The sequence below is a fragment of the Lepidochelys kempii genome, chromosome 7, assembly GCF_965140285.1.
Source record: "Lepidochelys kempii isolate rLepKem1 chromosome 7, rLepKem1.hap1, whole genome shotgun sequence".
NCBI lineage: Eukaryota > Metazoa > Chordata > Testudines > Cheloniidae > Lepidochelys > Lepidochelys kempii.
Window position 1 is genome coordinate 94,455,117 of NC_136386.1, and position 22,485 is coordinate 94,477,601.

Genomic DNA, 22,485 nt, shown 5'->3' on the forward strand with positions numbered 1-22,485 from the left:
TTTCTCTCTCTGCAGATATCAGGGTGAGTTGAAGTCTCCCATGAGAACCAGGGCCTGCAGTCTAGTAACTTCTGTTCGTTGCCAGAAGAAAGCCTCATCCACCTCATCCTCCTGGTCTGGTGGTCTATAGCAGACTCCCACCATGACATCACCCTTGTTGCTCACACTTCTAAACTTAGTCCAGAGACTCTCAGGTTTTTCTGCAGTTTCATACCGGAGCTCTGAGCAGTCATACTGCTCTCTCACATACAATGCAACTCCCCCACCTTTTCTGCCCTGCCTGTCCTTCCTGAACAGTTTATATCCATCCATGACAGTACTCCAGTCATGTGAGTTATCCCACCAAGTCTCTGTTGTTCCAATCACATCATAATTCCTTGACTGTGCCAGGACTTCCAGTTCTCCCTGCTTGTTTCCCAGGCTTCTTGCATTTGTGTATAGGCACTTAAGATAACTCGCTGATCGTCCTGCTTTCTCAGTATGATGCAGGAGTCCTCCCCTCTTGCACTCTCCTGCTCGTGTTTCCTCCCAGTATCCCAATTCCCAACTTACCTCAGGGCTTTGGTCTCCTTCCCCTGGTGAACCTAGTTTAAAGCTCTCCTCCCTAGGTTAGCCAGCTTGCTTGCGAAGATGCTCTTCCCTCCCTTTGTTAGGTAGAGCCCGTCTCTACAAAGCACTACTTCTTCTTGGAACACCATCCCATGGTCAGAGAATCCAAAGCCTTCTCTCTGACACCACCTGTGTAGCCATTCGTTGACTTCCACAATTTGACAGTCCCTACCCAGGCCTTTTCTTTCCACAGGGAGGATGGACGAGAACACCACTTGCGCCTCAAACTTCTTCGCAGAGCCGCATAGTCTGCAGTGATCCGCTCAAGGTCATTCTTGGCGGTAGCATTGGTGCCCATGTGGAGAATCAGGAAGGGGTAGCAATCTGAGGGCTTGTTGAGTCTCTGCAATCTTTCGGTCACATCGTGAATCCTAGCTACTGGCAAGCAGCAGACTTCTCGGTTTTCCCGGTTGGGGCGGCAGATAGATGACTCAGTTCCCCTGAGGAGGGAGTCCCTGACCACCACCACCAGCCTCCTTCTCTTGGGAGTGGCAGTCATTGAACCCCCATCCCTAAGACAGTGCATCTCATGCCTTCCAATCGGTGGAGTCTCCTTCTGCTCCCTTCCCTCAGATGTATCATCTAGTTCACTCTCCACATTAGTACCTGTGGAGAGAACATGAAAACGGTTGCTCATCTGCATTGCTGGTACATGGACGCTCCTCTTTCTTCTTCTGGAGGTCACATGCTGCCAAATTCCTTCACTGTCCCTGCTGCGCAGCCTGCTCTGATTCTTCATAATGTTGTGCCCCTAGAAGCATATCCTGACGTCTGTCCAGGAAATCTTCAGTTTCTCTTATACAACGCAAGGTTGATACTTGTTTATCCAGACCTTGAACCTTCTCTTCCAATATGGAAACCAGCTTGCACTTTGTACAGACAAAGTCGCTTCTGTCCTGTGGAAGAAAGACAAACATGGCACATTCTGTGCTGGTAACAACAGCTGAACTCTCACCATCCATATTACATTCCTTCTAAGAGTTTCCTCAGCTGTTGCAGTAACTACTCAGTGAAGCCTGCAAGATGAACACCTCAGTGGCCTCTCCCCAGGCGAACTCCCAAGCAAACTCCCTCTGTTAGCCTCTCCGCTGTTCGCAGTTGTCACTTTCTCTCTGTGGTAGTGGCCTTGCTCTAAGGGTCCAGATAATATTTTTTTAATCAAAATCAAATTGGTTTAAAATAAATAAATAAAACAAAAGATCCATTTTAAGCAGAGATGGCTCAGAACTCAACTTCCAGGCAGAGGAAGGAATTCATATTGAGTTTCTCAAATATGAACCACCTCCTATGGTTTTAGCTGTGGGAAGAAGAAACCTTTATTCAGACTCAGGTGCAGCTGAAATATTATGAGAATGACTGCCATTTCACTGGGAATCTTGAAAAGTTCATCTTATGAGATTGTCTATTTTTTTTGTCAGAAGAATGTAAAAATAGCTCATTTTGGCACCATTAAACCTGAACGCTCTCTGTTTTTCTAGTTCAGACACCAGCCTAAATCTCATTTGGATGTGCATCTGAATACCACCTGCTGTTTTCTTGGCTGTATCTGAAAATCAGAAAAAGGCAGAGGATAAGTTTAAACACCAGTCGTCCTTGAGGATATATAAAAATCCTTCAAGATGATCTGTGAAATGCATTGTATAATTGCATACAACTACATAGGGTATGGCTGAGAGCTCTGTTGCCTAACAGCCAAAGCTATACCTTCCAAACCACATGTTGTGGTGTCATCTCCTAGAGGGAATAATATGGTCTGTTCCAGAGAATTGCAAATTATAGCCATTTAAGCACAGGTGGATATAATTGTGAAAAGATGTTAGTGCATTACAGTTGTCAAAGTACATATTAGCTTTTCATTAAAAGGCTTGGTTGGTGTTATAATTCAAAATGTTCTTCTGTTTTTCCTGATACAAAATACATATTTGATATTTAATTTAAATTGCATCTTGTGTGATATAAAACTTCCTTGTGCAATGTTAGCTTAAGCATGGAGCAAGTGGTCTTCATGGATATTTTCTAGTTAACTTTTGTATAGTTAGAGTTCAGGGAACACCTTCTGCCACAGGGTTCTATTCCAATGCAAATAACAGTTCATTCTTGGGAGTCTATTTGAGCAAGAAGTATCTGAGATCTTAATTTAAAGATTAGTATAATCTTTAACAAATACAAACAACCTTAAATACCAAAAAGAGGATAGATTTTATGCAATGAATTTTAGTAGTAACAATACTTCACACATTCAGAATACTTTAAACACTAATTCTAAAATAAATACTGTAGGTTTCCTATCTCAAGGTGGTTCTCTCTTCTGACTTTTTGCATCCCTAAATATTTTGATGAATGTGATTTTTTTTAATTAATTTAACTTTGGCAGATATAGATGTTTTATTCAAATCCATATAAGTTCTTATGTGTGTTTATCAGTATAGTATTTGAATTTAACTTCAGTTATTGAATCACAACTTTTAATTATAGTGGAAACCTGATTTCTGGAGGTCTTGGATGCCCAAAACCTTTCAAGAACTGCGGGAGGCATCAGGTCAACAGGTTTTGAAGTCCTGTGTTAGCTTTTTTTTTTTTTTTTTTTTGAGAAGCTGATTGGGTGGCCCAGCAGAGCTAATAGGGGAGGGCTGTCATAATCCCAAAGCAAAGTGCATAGAATTTCATTTTCAGAGACTCCTTGCAGTCTCCTTATTTGGCAGAGGTAATATGCACTAGAAGAGTAAGGCAGCACAGGTCTTGCATTTGGGGCTGATTTTTCTGACTGCAGTATATAGGGTACTGGAGTCAGGAGAGGAAACTAAATTCTGACGTACCAGGACTGCATTTGTAGTTTAGCAGCTGAACAGAACAAGCCAAGGATTTTTTGTTTAGGGTAAATTTAATTGGATTATAACTACAAATACAATATTTACTAATCCAAAAACGGCATTCGGGTCTTTCTGCCACCCGTTCAACAGAATCTTTACTATGAGGTAAGAAAACCAGGTGCATCTGTGTAGATTCTGATAAGAATCATCCCAAACCTTTCCCCAAATCGTGAACTAAATATTTGCTGTTTGTTTTACATGGATGGCATTCAGCTACTGTGGTAATGAGGAGCAGTATAAAAAACTAACATGTATAGATTTTTTTTTCGTTTCTATCTTCTAGGCTTTGTGTTCCATCCAGGAAAGAAAACACAGTAACCAAACATACTGTAAGAGAGACTGTTCAGTCAAAATGTCCAAATGAATTTTGCAGACCAAAAATATTACAATGTACGGACAAGCATCCACATTTTGGTGTGCTTAGCTTAATCTCTGAACTGTGAGGTTATTTAATAACAAGTGGAAATATTGGTTAAAACCAGAGCATTCTTAACATTTGGGGCTAATTTTTCTGACTGAAGTATGTAGAGTATTGAAGTCTGCCTATGAGTTTAAACACCATGCCTCCACCCCAAAAAAATGAATTGACCAATGAAATATGATCATAATGAGTTAGTGGTGGATGGTGAGGGACTACTATAGTCCAGGGGTGAGCAAACTATGGCCTGGGGACTGCATCCGGCCCTTCAGATGTTTTAATCCGACCCTCTAACTCCCGCCGGGAAACAGGGTCCGGCGCTCCAGCCAGGGAGCGGGGCTGGAGGCTTGACCTGCTCTGCACATGCCGTGGCTCCGCACAGCTCCCAGAAACAGCAGCATGCCCCCGCTCCGGCTTCTACATGTAGGGGTAGCCAGGGGGCTCTGCACGCTGTTCCTACCCAAGTGCCGCCCCCACAGCTCCCACTGGCTGGGAACCAAGGCTGCAGAGACTGGGCAGTGCGCAGAGCCACCTGGCTGAGCCTCTGCATAGGAGCTGGAGAGGGAACATGCCACTGCCACTGCTTCCAGGAGCTGCTTGAGGTAAGTGCTGCCTGGAGTTTGCACCCCTGACCCCCTCCCTTGCCCCAACCCCCTGTCCCAGCCCTGAACCCCCTCCCACTCTCTGAACCCCTCAGTCCCAGCCCGGAGCAACCTCCTTCACCCCAACCCCTCAGTCCCAGCCCCAGCCCGGAGCCCCCTCCTGCACCCTGAACTCCTCATTTCTGGCTCCACCCCAGAGCCCTCACCCCTCCTGCACCCCAACCCCCAATTTTGTGAGCATTCATGGCCTGCCATACAATTTTCATACCCAGATGTGGCTCTCAGGCCAAAAAGTTTGCCCACCCCTGATATAGTCTCTTCCAAGTGTTCAGTTTCAAGCAAAAAAAAAAAAAAAGCCATTCTTCACAGTAACTACTTCAAAATTCTACTTGAGCTCCTCTTAACTGCTGCCTCCCCAATAAAACTTGGGAATGCAAATAGGCCTAGCCAGGTGCCCTTTGAGTCAGTGCCCCGACTGAGAATCTTCTGCTAGCAGTCCTCCTGTGTTTTGAGAGGAATGCTAGCACAAGCAGTTGCTACAGAATTGTGTGAAGAAAGGAACTCTCTATAAGGTAGGTAGGGTCGAAACTATGAAGGTGAAAGCCAATATCAAAACAGTGAGTGGGAAATCATCTGGTAGTTACACCAAATTATTCAGCACAGGTGTAACACAGACTACTGGAAATCCCCCACAACTGGGCAGCTGCATTCAATACTAACTGTAATTACCAAATGGTCTTAAGATCTAATTTAGTGTAGTAGCATTGCAGTAATTTAGCTTTGAGGTGACAAAGGTATGAATGACTGTGGTGGTGAAAAGCAAAGGCATTAAGCATAACTGATTAAAAACTATTTTGTCAGACTATCCTGAGCAGCTGGGATCCAAGAATACCCCCTATTTACTAAAACAATGTCAAATTATATACATTATTAAATATAAATCAGTGGACTCTACTGCATAGAAAACTTTGACAAACCCATTTCATATTATTATTTTGCTGTCTGTTTTATGAAAATAAATGCTAGTTGCACTTCTTGAACAGTAGTCAAACAAGAGGACATGTACTTTTTTTTTTTTAATTGACTGATCTCCATGCTCACATTTTGCATTTCAAAGTTTAAGGAAACTAATGCCAAAACTTTTATTCTCTTTATTCCAAAATTTAACCTGTTAGGGATACGTGTTAAGAATATCTGAGGCTTAACTTTATACTGTACAAAAGCTTGTCTCAATATCTCAGTACTCTCAACTAAAATAAAAATTTGATTTAAAATATGATATCTTATTAGCAGAGTATTTGTGGGTCAGAAGGCACTCCAATTCTCAATCCATACTCTTTCAGTTGTTTACAGCTTTCCCTCAAGATTATCTTATTTCAGCTGTTTTTTAGAGGGGAGGTTTAAAGACAGTCTGAGCCTTTGAGTGGTCTAAGCATGAGAAAATTTCATTATCTAAAACAAGTAGTAATCTTTTATGTATGTGGCAATTTAAATGTCCAAATTCAGTAAATCATGGGTCTTCAATGAGGACTGCGTATGTTAGGAGATTTGATTTTAAAATATATTTAGGAAATAAAGCTACAGTATGAATGAATGAGAATATACATTTTTCCCTTCCCAACATATGTATGTTCAGGATAGAAATTTTCAGATTATCTGCATGCAGGTTGTCTTTTCATGGACCTTCCCAGATAGTATTTTCCCCCTTGTATATCATCTGAAACTGCCTCAACACCATCACTTTATTTAAGATGACGAATACTTGTAAGAGCACAAATAGAGATCTATTATAGTTGTGGGCTAATCTTCCACAATTTTTTCTGTTTTTTCCAGCCATTCTGTGTTTGTTTGGAAACTTTAATGTATATAAAGAAAACAAACTTTCTGAAGACTTTTTTTCTCCATTGTGATATCAACACTGTATGCACCATCAAAACAAAAATGAGTGATCGTGGGGAAGCCTGCTTTCTCCATGTGATCCTATGGCAGGATTCCTTATGAAAGCATTTTATTATTGGATTAACTTCAGTACAGTTAGCAACAATATTACATGTTTATTGCCATCTATGTATTGGGACAAAGTAATTCAGAATCTTCGTGAATTATCAAAACCATTTGCTTACAAAATATTTGCAGTTCTCAGATTTTCTTTTTTTGTGTTCTCTGTTTTGACCCATCTTTCAAAAGTTTTCATCTTTTTTTTTTCTTTTTCTTTTTGTGCCTTTGTCCTTTCCAAGGTTATGCCTTTTTGCTGTTCCAGGAAGAAAGCTCTGTACAAGCGCTGATAGATGCCTGTCTAGAAGAAGATGGAAAACTTTACCTATGTGTGTCAAGCCCCACCATCAAGGACAAACCAGTAAGCAGTGTTCAGAGTGCCTTGGCTCTTAACCAACTTCCCCTTGCCAATTCAAAAGCAAATAAATATGCAAGCATTTTCCCCCGGTGTAACTGGTTATGTTGGTGCTCCTTTACTAGGCTTACCTTCTTACGTTAGCATAATTTGGCTTCTTCAGAAGCTAATGAATGCCACTGTTTAATTAAACTTTTATGTTGGTACTTCCAGTACCATATGGTAACAGAATGTTTCCTGTTACTCATTTTTTTTATAGGTGACATTGTAAGGTTTTTTTTATAGGTGACATTCTTTGCCTATACAGTTTTTTTTTTTTAAAAGCCCCTATGATTTAAAAAAGAAAACTCTTTAATAATTTAGGCAGCCTTGCGAGTACTTCATTGCTTTCAATTCTGCATATGCTAGCTAAGGAATTTACAATCTTTCATGCCTTTCACTTACTGTAGCAAGTTTGCTTTGACCCAAATTTGGTTTCTAAAGAAAGGTTTATTAAAACCAGTGAAAAGCATATAGTTGTACACTTCTGATGGACAAATGAGGAGTAAGATAATACCAGAAAGAAGGAAAACATGTTTGAAGTATATTCTTGCTGAGTCATTTTGCTAGAGCTAATCAAATTTTAACTGGATCCTTCTAAAGGGATTTTTTAAATCAACATATGTTCAGGCAGGTTTTCATTGGTATAGAAAATTAAATATATTTTCTTCTAGTTAACATCCCTCAAAATGTGTTGCTGGTTGAATGTCTGATACCTTTTAGTATTTTCCCCCTTTTTTTATTCTAAATTGCTTCCATAAAGACTCCCTATAATCAAGGATGAACAATTATCCCTATTACTGCTGAATCTGTTAAAAATGAGCTATTGGAAAAGACCTAGTTACTAAGATCCTGTTTTTAATTTTATTTAGAAAGTAAAGTGGCATTGTAAATGTAACCCTGGCTTTTGGTATGTAAAAACCAAGCATTTTTATGTTGTCTGCAATCAGAAATGAGTTGGTGGATAACCGCTTCAGCTGCTTGCATATAATGGTGCATTACATACGTGATACAATTTCCACTATAGCACAACTGGCTCATATTACTCAGGGTTGAGCTAGAATAGAGACTTAATCTTGTTAAATTAAACAAAGTGGTCCATCCTGTTTATAACTGCCAATGGGACATTACAAGAAACTCTCTGGAATTGCTGGCACTGTGTTAAATCCTGGAGGTAGAGACTTCTTCTGTACTACCAGTCTTTAAAGTGGACAGGTTTACATAAAGAGGGGCTAAAAACTGCATGTGTGGTGGTGGTTTTAAGATAAATAGTTGCTACTTTATTAATTTACAGGAATGACAACATCAGTTTAGGCTATTAATGTAAAGTATTTCTCTAAACATGTAATCTGGGCCTAACTTTCTTCTGCAAGGGGTAATGGCAATCATTTACCACCTGTTTACATCTGTAATCATGTGCACAACTATTTATCACCTCTTCCAATTTTCTTTTTAATTGGACATACTGTATTTAGTCAATGGGGCTAGTCAAGTAAGTAAAGTAGTGTATGTGCTTAATATCTTGCAGATTGGGGCCTTCTTCTTTATAGAATTGTAATTATTATTATATACGTTAAAGTTAATATACTATATGCATAATCCTTCCAGAGTAGTCCTTAACCAAATTCATATAAAAGGCTCACAGGGGCCATTTTGAATCAAAAGATTAGACCTTGCGTGGGTGAATGAAAATTGCAATGCAATGGCAAATGGAAATGATGCTTACACATTTCACTTATTCAGGGGGTTGTAGTGGTGAGCAGGCTTATCCAAGTAGCTTTTGAGCAGAATTCTGAGTTCTGTACAATCTGAAGACTTTCTGTCTAACTGTCCACTATCTGGTTGCTTAAATAAACTGAACAAGTGCACTTACATTTCTGCAATCCTCTTATTTTAAACACAGGAATTAATTCCACTTCCTCTTCCCTCTTTTTCAACTTTTAAAATTATATGTGACTAGAAGAAAGCTGAATGTTCAGCCTGCATCCTCAAGTTCACTCTGTAAATGATAAAGCTCTGAATGTCCTTTTATATATTCCATATCCTAATAAAGGAGGCTGGAGGAGGAAGCAGATTAGGGAGAGAATGGGGTAGCTGCATTTGCAAGAGGAAATCTAACTCAAGCCTGGCCTCTAGAGGTGATAAATATACTGTCCACCTTTTTCAAGTAAACACTGTAAGGCGTACCTTTCTGAATACCTACATAGATAAATGATGTACTTGCATCGTTTTTACTTTCACATTCTATCATTTTACTATTTTATCTTAAAAAAAATGTGAATATAGGTATGTACATATATTCTAATCAGATTTTACATATGTAAATATTTAGCAGCTGATTCTTATTACTTTGTGTAGGGTAAGTTAGCAATGAAGTAAAGAAAAAGTTGACCTCTTTCTTTCAGGTGCAAATTCGACCTTGGAACCTAAGTGACAGTGATTTTGTAATGGATGGTTCTCAGCCATTGGACCCGAGAAAAACTATCTTTGTAGGGGGAGTTCCACGTCCCCTCCGAGCTGGTGAGTTGAAATAGAAGAAAAGTTAGGCCAGACCATACTATCAGTAACTGGTTTCAGATTCTGAGACAATGACGTTCCATCTGTTTCAGAGATTTTTGAAGACTTTGTGGTTTACTTTCTAAGCATATCAGTTTCTTCTGTCCTTAACTGTAAGAATATAACTTCTGAGAACTTCTGACCTTTGAAATTAACTACTAGTTAAGACAATGAATCAATTGTTTAGTACTATAAATTAAGTATAACTTTAAGGCTCAAATTTTCATATTGTCCTTGAATTTGGGGGTTGCTTTTTTTAAGTTGACCAGTTCAGTTAAGTATTTACTTTAAGCTCCCACTGACTTAAATTGGGGTTGTGGTTGCTCAACATCTCTGAAAACCAGACCAGTTCTAATGAGGCCATTTAAACAGAATGGGCCTAACTGTTTTTGTCTATATTTTTTTCCCAGCCTGTTATGAATTGTAGTTCATAGTCGAAAAATGCCTTCGAACAGTAAATTTAGAATTTTTCCAAAGCACGACAACCCATTTTTTGGTATTGATATATTAATTTGCAAGCTTCTAAGATTAGTTTTAGAAATTAATTTAGAACATTTGAAAGCAATACAGCAAATCTTTTTTTCTGAATTTTCTGGGTTCCTTGCACACTGACAGTACCTCTTTACTGTGGCCGATATCATGATTGCTTATTTTGGACTGAATTCCTACTGCCAGTTCATGAACTGAAGGATGACTTTTCATATTTTATTAAAGAATCTGGGAACTTACTAGTTACTAGATTATGCTGTTTTTTTGCTGTCCACCTGCATGGTGTTGGAGTCTATTTTGTTTGATAGAATTACTCTAATTTGGGGAATTGCATTAAAAACATAGGAATTGGCATACACAGTTATCCCTTAAAGTGATACTTATGTATCAGACTAAAAGTAATATAATTAAACAAATTTCCATACCAGTGTTATAAATAACACCCCCCCCCCATGCACACACAATTTGTAGTAGTTACTAGAATTAGAACACAAATTTAGTTTACTTATTTACTTTTTGCACTTAAGCCTGGAAAATAAAAATAACTAGCCTGGTGTAATCAAGCATAATTGAAGTTGCAGCTAGCAAGGGATGTGAAGGGTAACAAAAAGGGTTTCTAAAGGTATGTTAGCAACAAGAAGGTGGTCAGGGAAAGTGTGGGACCCTTACTGAATGGGGCAGGCAACTGAGTGATAGATGATGTGGAAAAAGCTGAAGGAACTCAATGCTTTTTTTGCCTCGCCCTTCACAGACAAGGTCAGCTCCCAGATTGCTGCACTGGGCAGCACAGTATGGGGAGGAGGTGAGCAGTCCTCAGTGGTGAACTAACAGGTTAAGGACTATTTAGAAAAGCTGGACATGCACAAGTCCATGGGGCCAGATGCAATGCGTCTGAGGGTGTTGAGGGAGATGGCTGATGTGATTGCAGAGCATTTGGCCATTATCTTTGAAAACTTGTAGTGATTGAGTGAGGTCCCGGATGACTGGAAAAAGGCAAATGTAGTGCCCATCTTTAAAAAAGGGAAGAAGGAGAATCCGGGGAACTACAAATCAGTAAGCCTCACCTAAGTCCCCGGAAAAATCATGGAGCAGGTCCTCAAGGAATCCATTTTGAAGCACTTAGAGGAGAGGAAGGTGATCAGGAACAGTCAACATGGATTCACCAAGGGCAAGTCATGCCTGACAAAACTGATTGCCTTCTATGATGAAATAACAGGCTCTGTGGATATGGGGAAAGCGGTGGACATGATGTACCTGACTTTAGAAAAGCTTTGATACGGTCTCCCACAGTATTCTTGCCAGCAAGTTAAAAAAGTATGGATTGGATGAATGGACTAAAAGGTGGATAGAAAGCTGGCTAGATCGTCAGGCTCAACAGGTAGTGATCAATGGCTAGATGTCTAGTTGGCAGCCGGTATTAAGCGGAGTGCCCCAGGGTTCGTTCCTGGGATTGGTTTTGTTCAGTATCTTTATTAATGATCTGGATGATGGGATGGATTGCATCCTCAGCAAATTCGTGGATGACCCTAAACTGTGGTGAGAGGTAGATACACTGGAGGGTAGGGATAGGATACAGAGGGACCTAGACAAATTAGAGGATTGGGCCAAAAGAAATCTGATGAGATTCAACAAGGACAAGTGCAGAGTTCTGCACTTAGGACAGAAGAATCCCATGCACTGCGACAGGCTGGGGACTGACTGGCTAGGCAGCAGTTCTGCAGAAAAGGACCTGGGGATTACAGTGGATGAGAAGCTGGATATGAGTCAACAGTGTGCCCTGGTTGCCAAGAAGGCTAACGGCATATTGGGCTGCATTAGTAGGAGCATTGCCAGCAGATCAAGGGAAGTGATTGGTACTGGTGAGGCCACATCTGGAGTATTGTGTCCAGTTTTGTGCACCTCACTACAGAAAGCATGTGGACGAATTGGAGAGAGTCCAGCGGAGGGCAACGAAAATGATTAGGAGGCTGGGAGCACATGACTTATGAGGAGAGGCTGAGGGAACTTGGCTTATTTAGCCTGCAGAAAAGAAGAGTGAGGGGGGATTTGATTGCAGTCTTCAACTAGCTGTAGGGGGGTTCCAAAGAGGATGGAGCTTGGCGGTTCTCAGTGGTGGCAGATGACAGAACAAGCAGTAATGGTCTCAAGTTGCAGTGAGGGAGGTCTAGGTTGGATATTAGGAAAAACTATTTCACTAGGAGGGTGGTGAAGCACTGGAATGGGCTCCTTAGGGAGGTGTTAGAATCTCCATCCTTAGAGGTTTTTAAGGCGTGGCTTGATAAAGCCCTGGCTGGGATGATTTAGTTGGGTTGGTCCTGCTTTGAGCAGGGGATTTGACTAGACCTCCTGAAGTCTCTTCCAACTCTAATCTTCTATGATTCTAGTTTCACTTTCAAAGTTCTCGTGCACTAGCGTAACACAGCCACGCTTGAATTGGCATAGCCAACTCGGGTAGGCAGAATAACCTTTAGTGCCCCTACATGGAGCCATAGAGCTGATTTTGTGAAGGCTTGTTCTTCGTTCATCCACAAAAGATCACTTCCACCTCCAATTTCTACTAAGAACCTAGATTTGCTCAATGCTGACCCTAAACCTCAGTCAGCCTGTTTCTGTCCCTTTTCCATCGTTCCCTAACCAGCCTGTTCTGTACTGCCTCTTTCCCATCACAGTCAACCTGTCCTAACTTGTAGATGTTTAATATATTATAAAATAAAATAGCTATGTCCTATCTTAAGAGTGGGAAAGAGCAGCAACTGATTGTAAAAGGGGTCTGAATCAAGTCAATCTGTAGAGGGTGCCAGAGGTACTAGAACTGCCCCTGTATGTAGGAAATATTAAGTGGAATGTTTCATATCTATACAAAATCAGTGTATATTTTAAAAAAATACACATATAATTAGTTTTAGTGGGGATTTTTAATGTTTAAAAAAAACCTAAGTTTGAGGACCAGTTAGATAGTGTCCCTTTAAAGTTTTTCAGTTTATTATTTACTATTATTATATTTGTATTCTTATAGTGCCTGGCAGCCTTAGTCCTGGACCAGGACCCCATTGTGTTAGGTACTGTACAAACAAATATAGCCCCTGACACCAAACACTTTATAGACACTGTTAAATCACACTGGGCTCAAAAAATAGGTCTGGTTAAATAAATATATAATATTCTAAAGGGTTGCTTAAAACTTACTGTTAATATTGTACAAGTTTTAATGAATTGTTTGGATTTAAAATATTGCCCTACGATGTTTTCAAACTTGAACACTGCTGCAGTGAGTTAATGCATGAGAATCTGGACATGGAACTGGCTAGAAACTCTCTACAAACAAACTTACATTGGCAAGTCTATTTTTTCCCAAGCGGAGCTGAAAATTAAGGTTTGTAACATATATTAGGAAATTGGTTTTAAATAATAAAATTTTTAATCTGACTGTCCTTTTTACAAACTCGCTAAATCATAGTCTAAACTAGTTTCAACTTGATATTTATTATAAGGACCCAATTCTGAAAGCTGTACACGTGTTAATCATATTACGTTTAGTGGGGTGTTCAAACCATCAAGTTTTTAAAATTTGCACTAACCAGTGACTATAGTGTATTTCCATGCAAATATTGATGTGTATATATGGAGGCTCCAATACTCATGAAATTATCACAAGTATTGTGATTTTATGAACATCAAGATGCAGCTCAGAAATTCTTCTTCAACCACCTGCAGCTTCTGCTTTGGCTACTTCTGCTTGGTCTAATTTTGGTTGTTGGGTTTAGTGTGCAGGTGCTAGGTGATGTTTGTGGCCTGTGATATACAGGAGGTCAGACTAGAGGATGTGGTGGCCCCTTCTGGCCTTAACCTGTATGACTCTGACCCCGATCCTCATTAACTGAAATAGGAGGGCAGAGAGGACCCTGGCAGGTGCCCTCTTCTTGTTACCAACACAGCAGCTTTCCCTGGAGACTGGGAGGAAGCTTGAGGGCACTGCTGTACCCTGCTGTTGAGTGGGGCTGGGAGGGGATCATTGGAACTTGCTGGAAAAGTGGCATTTTGTGGTTGCAGTGCTGGAGCCTGCCAAGTGAGTGAAATAGAGGTGCTTATGTTTGTTGTGGGGGTTATGAGGAGTAAGGACAATCCAGTGTATGCAGTATTTTGCCTGTACTAGGGTGTCATGGTTTGGAACCTGCCAGGAGGGGCTGCAGGGCTGCATTGTTCAGGAAAAGAATGCTTCCATCCCAGCTACCTAGCCTGCTGTTGCTTGGGGAAGTGATATTCCTACAGCAAAAGAAAAACCCTCTTCATCGCTGTAGGCTGCATTTATGCTACAGGGTAATGCCAGCATAGCTATGGCGCTATAGCTATGCTGTTATGAGTTCCTATAGTATAGAGGGGCCTCAGTCTATAGAACTTTATTGCGAGTCACTAAATGGCATTATTGCAAATGGTATTGTGATCTGAATGTATAAAAGTTAACTCTTAAAGAAATGTTTGTCAGCTGTAATGTAGCGCTTTCTTGAAGTTGAACATTATCACTAGTAAAATTGGTTCTTTGCCTGAATTTCTCTGTCTAGAATAGGGTGACCAGATGGCAAATGTAAAAAATTGGGACAGGGGGTGGAAGGTAATCGGTGCCTATATAAGAAAAAGCCCCAAATATCGGGACTGTCCCTATAAAATCAGGGCATCTGGTCACCCTAGTCTAGAAACTGTCTAAGACTTTCTTGAGACTCCTCCTTAGGCATAGAGTTGAAGTCTTTGAATCATGCTCTGAGGACTTCAGTAACTCAGCCAGAGATTATGGGTGTATTACAGGAATGGGTGGATGAGGGTCTGTGGCCTGTGATGTGCAGGGGATCAGATTAGATTATCACAGTGGTCCCCTCTGGCTTTAAAGTCTATGAAGATTTTACATGGTGCCAATATACTAGTCTACTTTTGGTGGCTTACCATCATTGCACTAATGTACCCTTGAGAAGGAGAGATTTTTTTTCTGTTTTGTAAAAGATGGGCTATATGTCAAAAAAAAAATTACACTGTTTTAGGTAATTTTAAATTCCAGTTTTTCTAGGTGACCTATGTAACCTGGATTAGCTTCTGAGCTGTCAAGTTAAGAGGTTGTCATAAAACAACAAGATAAAAATTTAAAAGAACTCTGTGCTTCTACTGCTAGATTTATAAAAAACCTTAAGAAATTATTGCATTGGGGAATCTGAAAGGCACCATCATCTGGAGATGTTTTCTCTTACTTATACATTTTTAATGACATACTGTGCATGTCTGACATATTGCAAATTTCCATTCCATTCTTTATACATTCTCATTCCGTGCTTTTCTTTTCAATCATTTTTGCTGTCTTCTCTTTTTAAAGCATAGTCTTAATTGTACCAAAGCCTAAGAAGTTAAGTATGTTTTCCCCACTGATGTTTTTTGTTGCAACTGTAGTACTAGGACTATATTTCTGTACCTATTGAGACAAGAAAAATGAATTTTGGAAAATCAGATGTCTGGGAAAATTTTTAGTGACCCTTCCAACAGAAGTTTAAGGTATATATACTCTTATACAGTATCAATATGGCATACATGGATTGTAATCCAAAGGCATTCATCTCAACCAGTAATAAAATAATATAGCGAGAGAAGTAGTAAGACACTCAAAACCCTCTTCTCTCTGGTACAGGATTTATTGCTTTAAGTATATTTAGAAGTTTCTGCTTTGCCAGATTCTTCTAAAGGATTGCTACAGGGTATCTCTGGAGAGACAACAAGAGAGAGTAGCTACCAAACTGTGGTCAATATAGGAGATGACAGGTCTGTAAAACCAGATGTCTAAATATATTCACAGAATAGAAATACTGTTTTGCTTGGTAACTAAACTTGGATTGTCTTTGTCTTCAAAGCCAAAGATAGTTAAGCTTCCCTTTACCCCTACAATATATCATAAATTCAGTACACGTGGTGTGACAAGGCAACTAAATGACACAATGAACCTGATGCAACACACTATATTTAATTTTTTAAAGAAAAACCAATTAACTCCTTTCCCCCTGTTTGAAAATGTTCAGACTTAAGGGATTTTTGTGACCCTGGTGTAGAATAGGTTTGTCTGTGCACATGTATGGTATATAGGGAATAGAAGATAGTGGGCAGTATGACTTGAGAAATATGACCATGCTGTAAAGATGACGTGTCATAATTTGAATGGCACAAAGAATTGGAACTAGAAGTTTAGTAGGTGGGGTTATTCTTGGAGTTACTGTTTTGGGTGTTTGGTTATGCTGTATGTTGGTTTCTTCAGTTCCTGAGCAGCTGTCCTCTGAGGATCATATATTCCAAAATTTTATTGTGGTAGTTTTCTTGTTTAGAATAGATATTTGCCATTTCTGTTGGTCATTCATCTGTGGGGAGTTTTATTAATTTTTAAAAAACTAAAACAACTTGGGGGGGGGGTGTCTAGAATATCTGACAGTTTGGAAAAGTTCTGACAGGATTCAGTGTCTTCTAAAAATCCCTCCTGTTTGGGGGGCAGGGAGGAGGGTATTGTGGGGTGTGTGTATGTGTGTGTAAAGCAATATGTCCGTGCAATAATATAAATCACATAACATTCAATATATTCCATAAATATGTATATATAACTTACATATGTATAAACATAACTCATTCACAAATGAGAGTACATTGTGGCAGGTAAGGCTACGAAACATTTTCCATTGCAACCTTTGTTCTCTTGTGCTTTTCTGAATAATTAATCTTTTGGGATCAAGTTTTCCATATTTGGTTTCTACCCAAAAATGAATTTTCTGCTGAAAGTTTGAAGGATGTTTAGCTGTTTCAATGGAAAGACTGAAAAAATAGTTTCCTCACTGGAAAAAAAGAACCATATTCTTTAAGAATCTGACCTAAATCCCAATTAAGTCTGGAAAAAACATGGGAGTATTTCCATTGACTTCAGTGGATCAGGCCCTAATTGAGCAAAAATGGTCATTGTGTGAAATGTGGCACAGTCTTAGCTCTTAATTAAAGCATGATTTCCCAAGTCTGGGGAGTGTGGAAATTAGGTTTCATTTAACAAAATTAAGAATGTCTGAACTTTACATACTGACGTGGAATGAAAAGTTGTAAAGTGCCCAGTTTAGGACAGATGCACTTATTTGACTGTGCATTTAGACAAGTGTACTCAGATAGTTAGAGCATGTAATATGTCCAAGAACAACTCCAACAGTTTCTAGTTTTTTCTTTAAAACAAAAAACCCCAAGGAAATAAATGCATCTCTGAGACCAAATGCTTAAAATAACAAGTCAGGAAATGCAAAAACTGAGGTTCCACCGATAACTCTCCATTATGCACATATGGTGTACTTTTATTTCTATTATTCTCATTAATGTATAGCTTAGTGTATTACTATTTTTGTCAGTAAACATATACCATCAATATACATGATGCAGTAGGGCTGAGTTAAACATTGTTGGCGGGGGATGGGGGTGATCTACATTTTCTGACAGTGTAATGTATAACTGTTTAACCTCGACATTGCACTAATGCACTTTTTGGAATCAAATATAATATGTAACTAATATAACACTCTGCCTGGGGTATGTAACAGAATCCCAGGAAAGCTTTTCCTTAGCACCTTGACCAATTTATCTTTGCACGTCCAGTATATTTCAAATGGGTACTGTGATTCCTTGACCAATCCAACTTTCAGGTCCCTTTTCTGTTTTCCTGAAGTACTGGAATTAGGGTGAATAGTCTAGTCTATTTTTAAAGCTGCAGGCCATGCATAAAACCTTTAGTAATATTGAGTCTTCAATATTTAATAATTGTTTTCTCACAGTTGAACTGGCAATGATTATGGACCGTTTATATGGAGGTGTCTGCTATGCTGGTATTGATACGGACCCAGAATTGAAGTACCCAAAAGGTGCTGGCAGAGTGGCTTTCTCCAATCAGCAGAGCTATATTGCTGCTATTAGTGCTCGCTTTGTCCAGCTCCAACATAATGACATTGACAAACGGGTAAGTAAAACAACACCGAATGGAATGGTTGCTGTTGATGATATTGTACAGGAGCTAAAAAAAAAGATCTTTTTTATTTTTTTTAAATTGTGTGGGAGGATATTTTAGGCTGTGTTCTTGTCTCATATTTGGTAATTCTTTAAAAGCTTACTTGAGGAGCCAAAGCATGATGAAGATGATAGGCCTAAATATCTAGCTTAATAAACTTCCATGTCAAAAGTGGGAAATAGTGGCAATACATTTTGGTTTGTTTTTGTTGTTTTGTTTATCTTTTTGAAGGTGAAGCCTGGTAGAATTTCCTAGCTTTATTCTCTTCAGATGGATGTTCTTTTTCTTTGAGGAACAGTTAGCGTTCTTGGTCAGTGCCTGCGATAGAGCTTGTGGCTTCTCTAGTGTTTATAGATTCATAGATATTTAGGTCAGAAGGGACCATTATGATCATCTAGTCTGACCTCCTGCACAATGCAGGCCACAGAATTTCACCCACCACTCCTGCAAAAAACCTCACACCTATATCTGTGCTATTGAAGTCCTCAAATCATAGTTTAAAGACTTCAAGGAGCAGAGAATCCTCCAGCAAGTGACCCGTGCCCCATGCTACAGAGGAAATATGGCGATCAGCTAAACCCTGAGCATATGGCAAGATTAGTAGGGAACTGGGAAATATTGTTACATCCCCAAAAATATGACTATATCTGGGGTTCCCAAAAGTCAAGAGATACATGGTCATAGGTGTCACTGAGCTCAAAAGTGTCTTGAGTCTTACTTACCTGTTAGCAAAGCACTACGAGATCTTTGAAAGGAAGTTATATAAATGCAAATTGTTATTGTTACATTCATATGAAATACTGTCACAAATGACTGGGAAAAGCCATATAGTGAATTAGTAAGTTTCTTTTTTGTTGATGTCCTCCAAGTTCAGACTTACATGAAATTATTACTTATCTCCCAGGAGACAAAAAAAATTTCTGGACCTTCAGACTTCATATCCAATACAGAACGTTAAGTTTTGAGAAGCAAAAACTTACTTCTGAAATTCATTATTTAAATGGAGCAGTTTCTTTGTATCCTGTCAAGACATCTGGAGACAGATTTTCAGAAACTAAACTGTGTATGTAACTATGGAGCATTACTACAGCTGCATATGCAAAAGGCCAGCTAGGTATAGCATGGCTACTGAAACTGTATGTGCAATCATGGTGTGTGCAAATTAGGCACATGTTTTTGAGGACCTAGAACATTCATAATAATTTAACAAAATACAATATATGCTGCTGATACATATAATCTTCAAAGATAGGGTGGGTTGTTTTTCTTTTTAGTCTGAGCTGGTTCACACATTGAGATGACAAGCTGACGTGTGTGCATATTTAGAAAACTAAAATCACCTGTCCCCATCTTTTCTCAAAACTTGAACTGAACCTTTGTTGAGGTTAGGGAAGGGGAGGAGGGGAAAAAAACTCTGATATTTTTTTCCATGTGCCTCTACGTTTCCTGGTTTCAGCCACGACAAGTGGTAGACATGCCAATTTAGACCATTCCTATAGCATTTCTAACTAGGGAATACTGGAAATCTTACCAGAAAGACTTCTATGGCAAGAGTCACAGACCATAGTGGTTCAGATCAGATTTTAAACTTCTGATTTGTAACCAAGTTTTGGAATCCTTTGAGATTTTCCCATCACTAATTAATAACACCCTTTTAAAACATGTTGTTGTTGTTGTTATTTTTTAAACTTCAAGATACAGCTGACAAATGGGGCCAACTCACAGCAGTTCCGCAAGCCAATACTTCTCCCTGTTGGCTGCTCCAGAATCTGAGCTTCTATTTAAGATATTGCCTCTACCTTGCATAATTGTGAAAATACTGTTCAGTTTGCTTTTTAGGTTAACCAAATGCAGTTAGCCTGAAATAATAGTGCTTAAGAGAGGTGTGGATTGCCCCTGTTCACAACCTTTAAATGTTAGCTCTAAAACCTAGTGATATTATTCAAATTCCTTAATTATTATTGTATAACTCATACATCATCATTAAAATTATTCTACTGCTGACCAAAGCATGCAAGGAAGGAGAGATATTATCATATTATGAAGATTTGCACAACTTACTATGAGTGGCATCTCATTCTGGTAATGAGTGGGCAGATGTGGATGGAGTTTGGGAGATTACCTCAAAATTTTTTTTTTCTATTTTGACCTCTGATCAGAGAGGCACCAAGAACAATAAAAGAAAACTAAAGTGCATAGAGTATTGTTTTACACAAAGTTCCTGACACTAGCAGTAGTGTGTTTGACATATAGGATGGCACTCTATCCCAACTCGTTACAGGAAGTACTACTAGTACAGTCTAACTTCTCAACAACAACAAAAGTTATAACTGTTCCAGATAGTAGTGTAATGTAATTCACTAAGATAACTTTACTTCAAAGAATAAAATTAATGTTTAGAAGGGGAACAAGATAAATCAGAGTAAAATTTACATTTCTTTGAATTGCCAAGTCTCTTTTGCATAACTTTAAGTCTCCTATTTAACTTAATATATAATGTTTCTTGAATATTTTACTTTCATACCTGAAAGCTGACATATTTTAGCATAGTTATTAGTCTTATTTTTCCTGATTCGTAAAGATGTCTGAGAATGACAACGATGCAGCTAGAACAAAATTATGTATAAGAAAAAACAGACATAGGTTGTACTTATTTAGCTCTATTTAATATATATAGAACTATTCAAAAAAATCCTAATTTCTAAATGACACTGTAGAGGCATATGCCATCAAAAAATAGAGAAGAAACTGTTACCTCTCTTTCCCCTTCTCCTCTTTAAATCATGAAACTGATTTCCTATTAAATTAGTCTTGAATTCAGCCCTAGAGTGCATGGCTGATTTATTAAGGTTTGCAAACAGGACTCGGAGGAACATTCATGGGAGATCAGTCATGTTATCAAAATAATTTTATTATTAATAGTTGTGCAAACAGGACCAAAAGACAGTCCCTCCCCAAAGAGGCCTGTCTACACACTGGGGTGTGACTCTATCCAGCTCTAGAGTGCTGCATGCTAAATGTCTCTTTGGACCTTGCTGAGTGCATTAACAGTTTGTTTGTATGTTTTGATCTAGCACAGTTTTAAAGATCAAAACACACTAACAAACTGTTAATGCACCTCAGCAAGGTCCACACAGACAGTATGCAGTAGACTATTCCAGGGTAGATTCACATAGACAAGCCCTAAGTAGAAGACAAGGGACAACAGATGGATACAGACAGAGAGGGCAGTCTTTCAGTCACCCTTGTTCTTAAAATTAAATCTCTTGTTTCTTCTTTCAAAGAAATTTGAGACTACAGAAACTTTGACGTGATTGAAGTTTGATTTCATTTCCATATTTGTTGGTACCATAAACATACTTACTTACTTTTGTCCCAGAAGAGAACAAATACTCCGGCTTTCACTTACAGCATTTGGGCATGTACTCGTAAAATATAAACAGAATATTTGCGTCTGCTGATACAATTGAGTAATTTCACATCAATACAGAGGCTGTTGGGGTGTCACTGTTTGAATGTGTACATCCATCAGAATTTAGGTCTGCATTTCTCTCAGTATTTCTTAGACATGCACATAGTGGCCTAATGGGACAGATATTTTTTTTCTAGTTATTTCTTAAATGATCAGCCTGCATAACTTCAGCAAACAAATATATTTAACAGTCAAAAGCATACATTTTCTACCTCTTTCTCTCCCTTGTCCATGCCTATTGTAACCCACCACTCCTCACCATCATTTTGTTCCTTATCGCCCACCTTCTATCACCCCAGTGTTTTTACACCCATTCTTCTCAAAAAAACAAAACCAACCCATAACTTACTACATGTTGGACAAAAAATAAGGTGTGTACAGACATACTAGAGTTAACCATATGAATTTATTACTATCATACTTGTACTCCCTTTTCCCTCATTTATATTACATGTTAAACTCTCCTGTGCCTTTATAACTGAATTATAACATCTTAAGGACAGGGACCATGTGTTTTTATTTGTTCTTTGAAATGCCTGGCAGACTTCTGCCTAATGTATAAATAACAAACTATACTGAAGATATATGGGTAGTATTATCGCAAAACAATGTTATCAGAATTGATTCAAACAAAATTCTTTCTAACTTAACCTCGAACTCCAGTCTACGTCAGGGATGGAACTGATTAGAAATGAAAAAAAGGCTTGCATGTTTATTCCGACACAGTTGCCTTATTTTTCTTTTTGGTAGGGTAGATTAATTCAGTAGAAAATGCTTAGTCATCCAGTGAAACTTATCTAACCACAAAAAATGAGAATCTATACATCCATAAGAGCTGTTTCTTTTTTAATGCATCTGACAGGAGTCTTGACTTCTTGAATATGTGAATCTATAGGATTTTACAAAATGAGTATACTGTGTAGAAAATCCTACTGTGTAATTGCCAGAGCATAGTAATCCACCACAAAAATACCTACACCGTTTTTTGTTCATATTTGATACTCAAATCAAGGTGATTATCTTCTCAGTG

The 22,485-nt window shown here is 38.7% G+C and overlaps 1 protein-coding gene across 10 annotated transcripts in view; it reads left to right on the forward strand.

Annotated features, from left to right (window-relative positions):
• CPEB3 (cytoplasmic polyadenylation element binding protein 3) overlaps positions 1–22,485 on the forward strand; it is a 189,909-nt gene that overhangs the window by 155,042 nt on the left and 12,382 nt on the right. For all 10 annotated transcript variants that reach the window (XM_073353901.2, XM_073353906.2, XM_073353907.2 and 7 more), the window contains 3 exons: positions 6,737–6,855; positions 9,294–9,408; positions 17,754–17,935. In XM_073353901.2, coding sequence (XP_073210002.1) covers positions 6,737–6,855; positions 9,294–9,408; positions 17,754–17,935 — 416 coding nt within the window. The remainder of the gene's footprint in view (positions 1–6,736; positions 6,856–9,293; positions 9,409–17,753; positions 17,936–22,485) is intronic.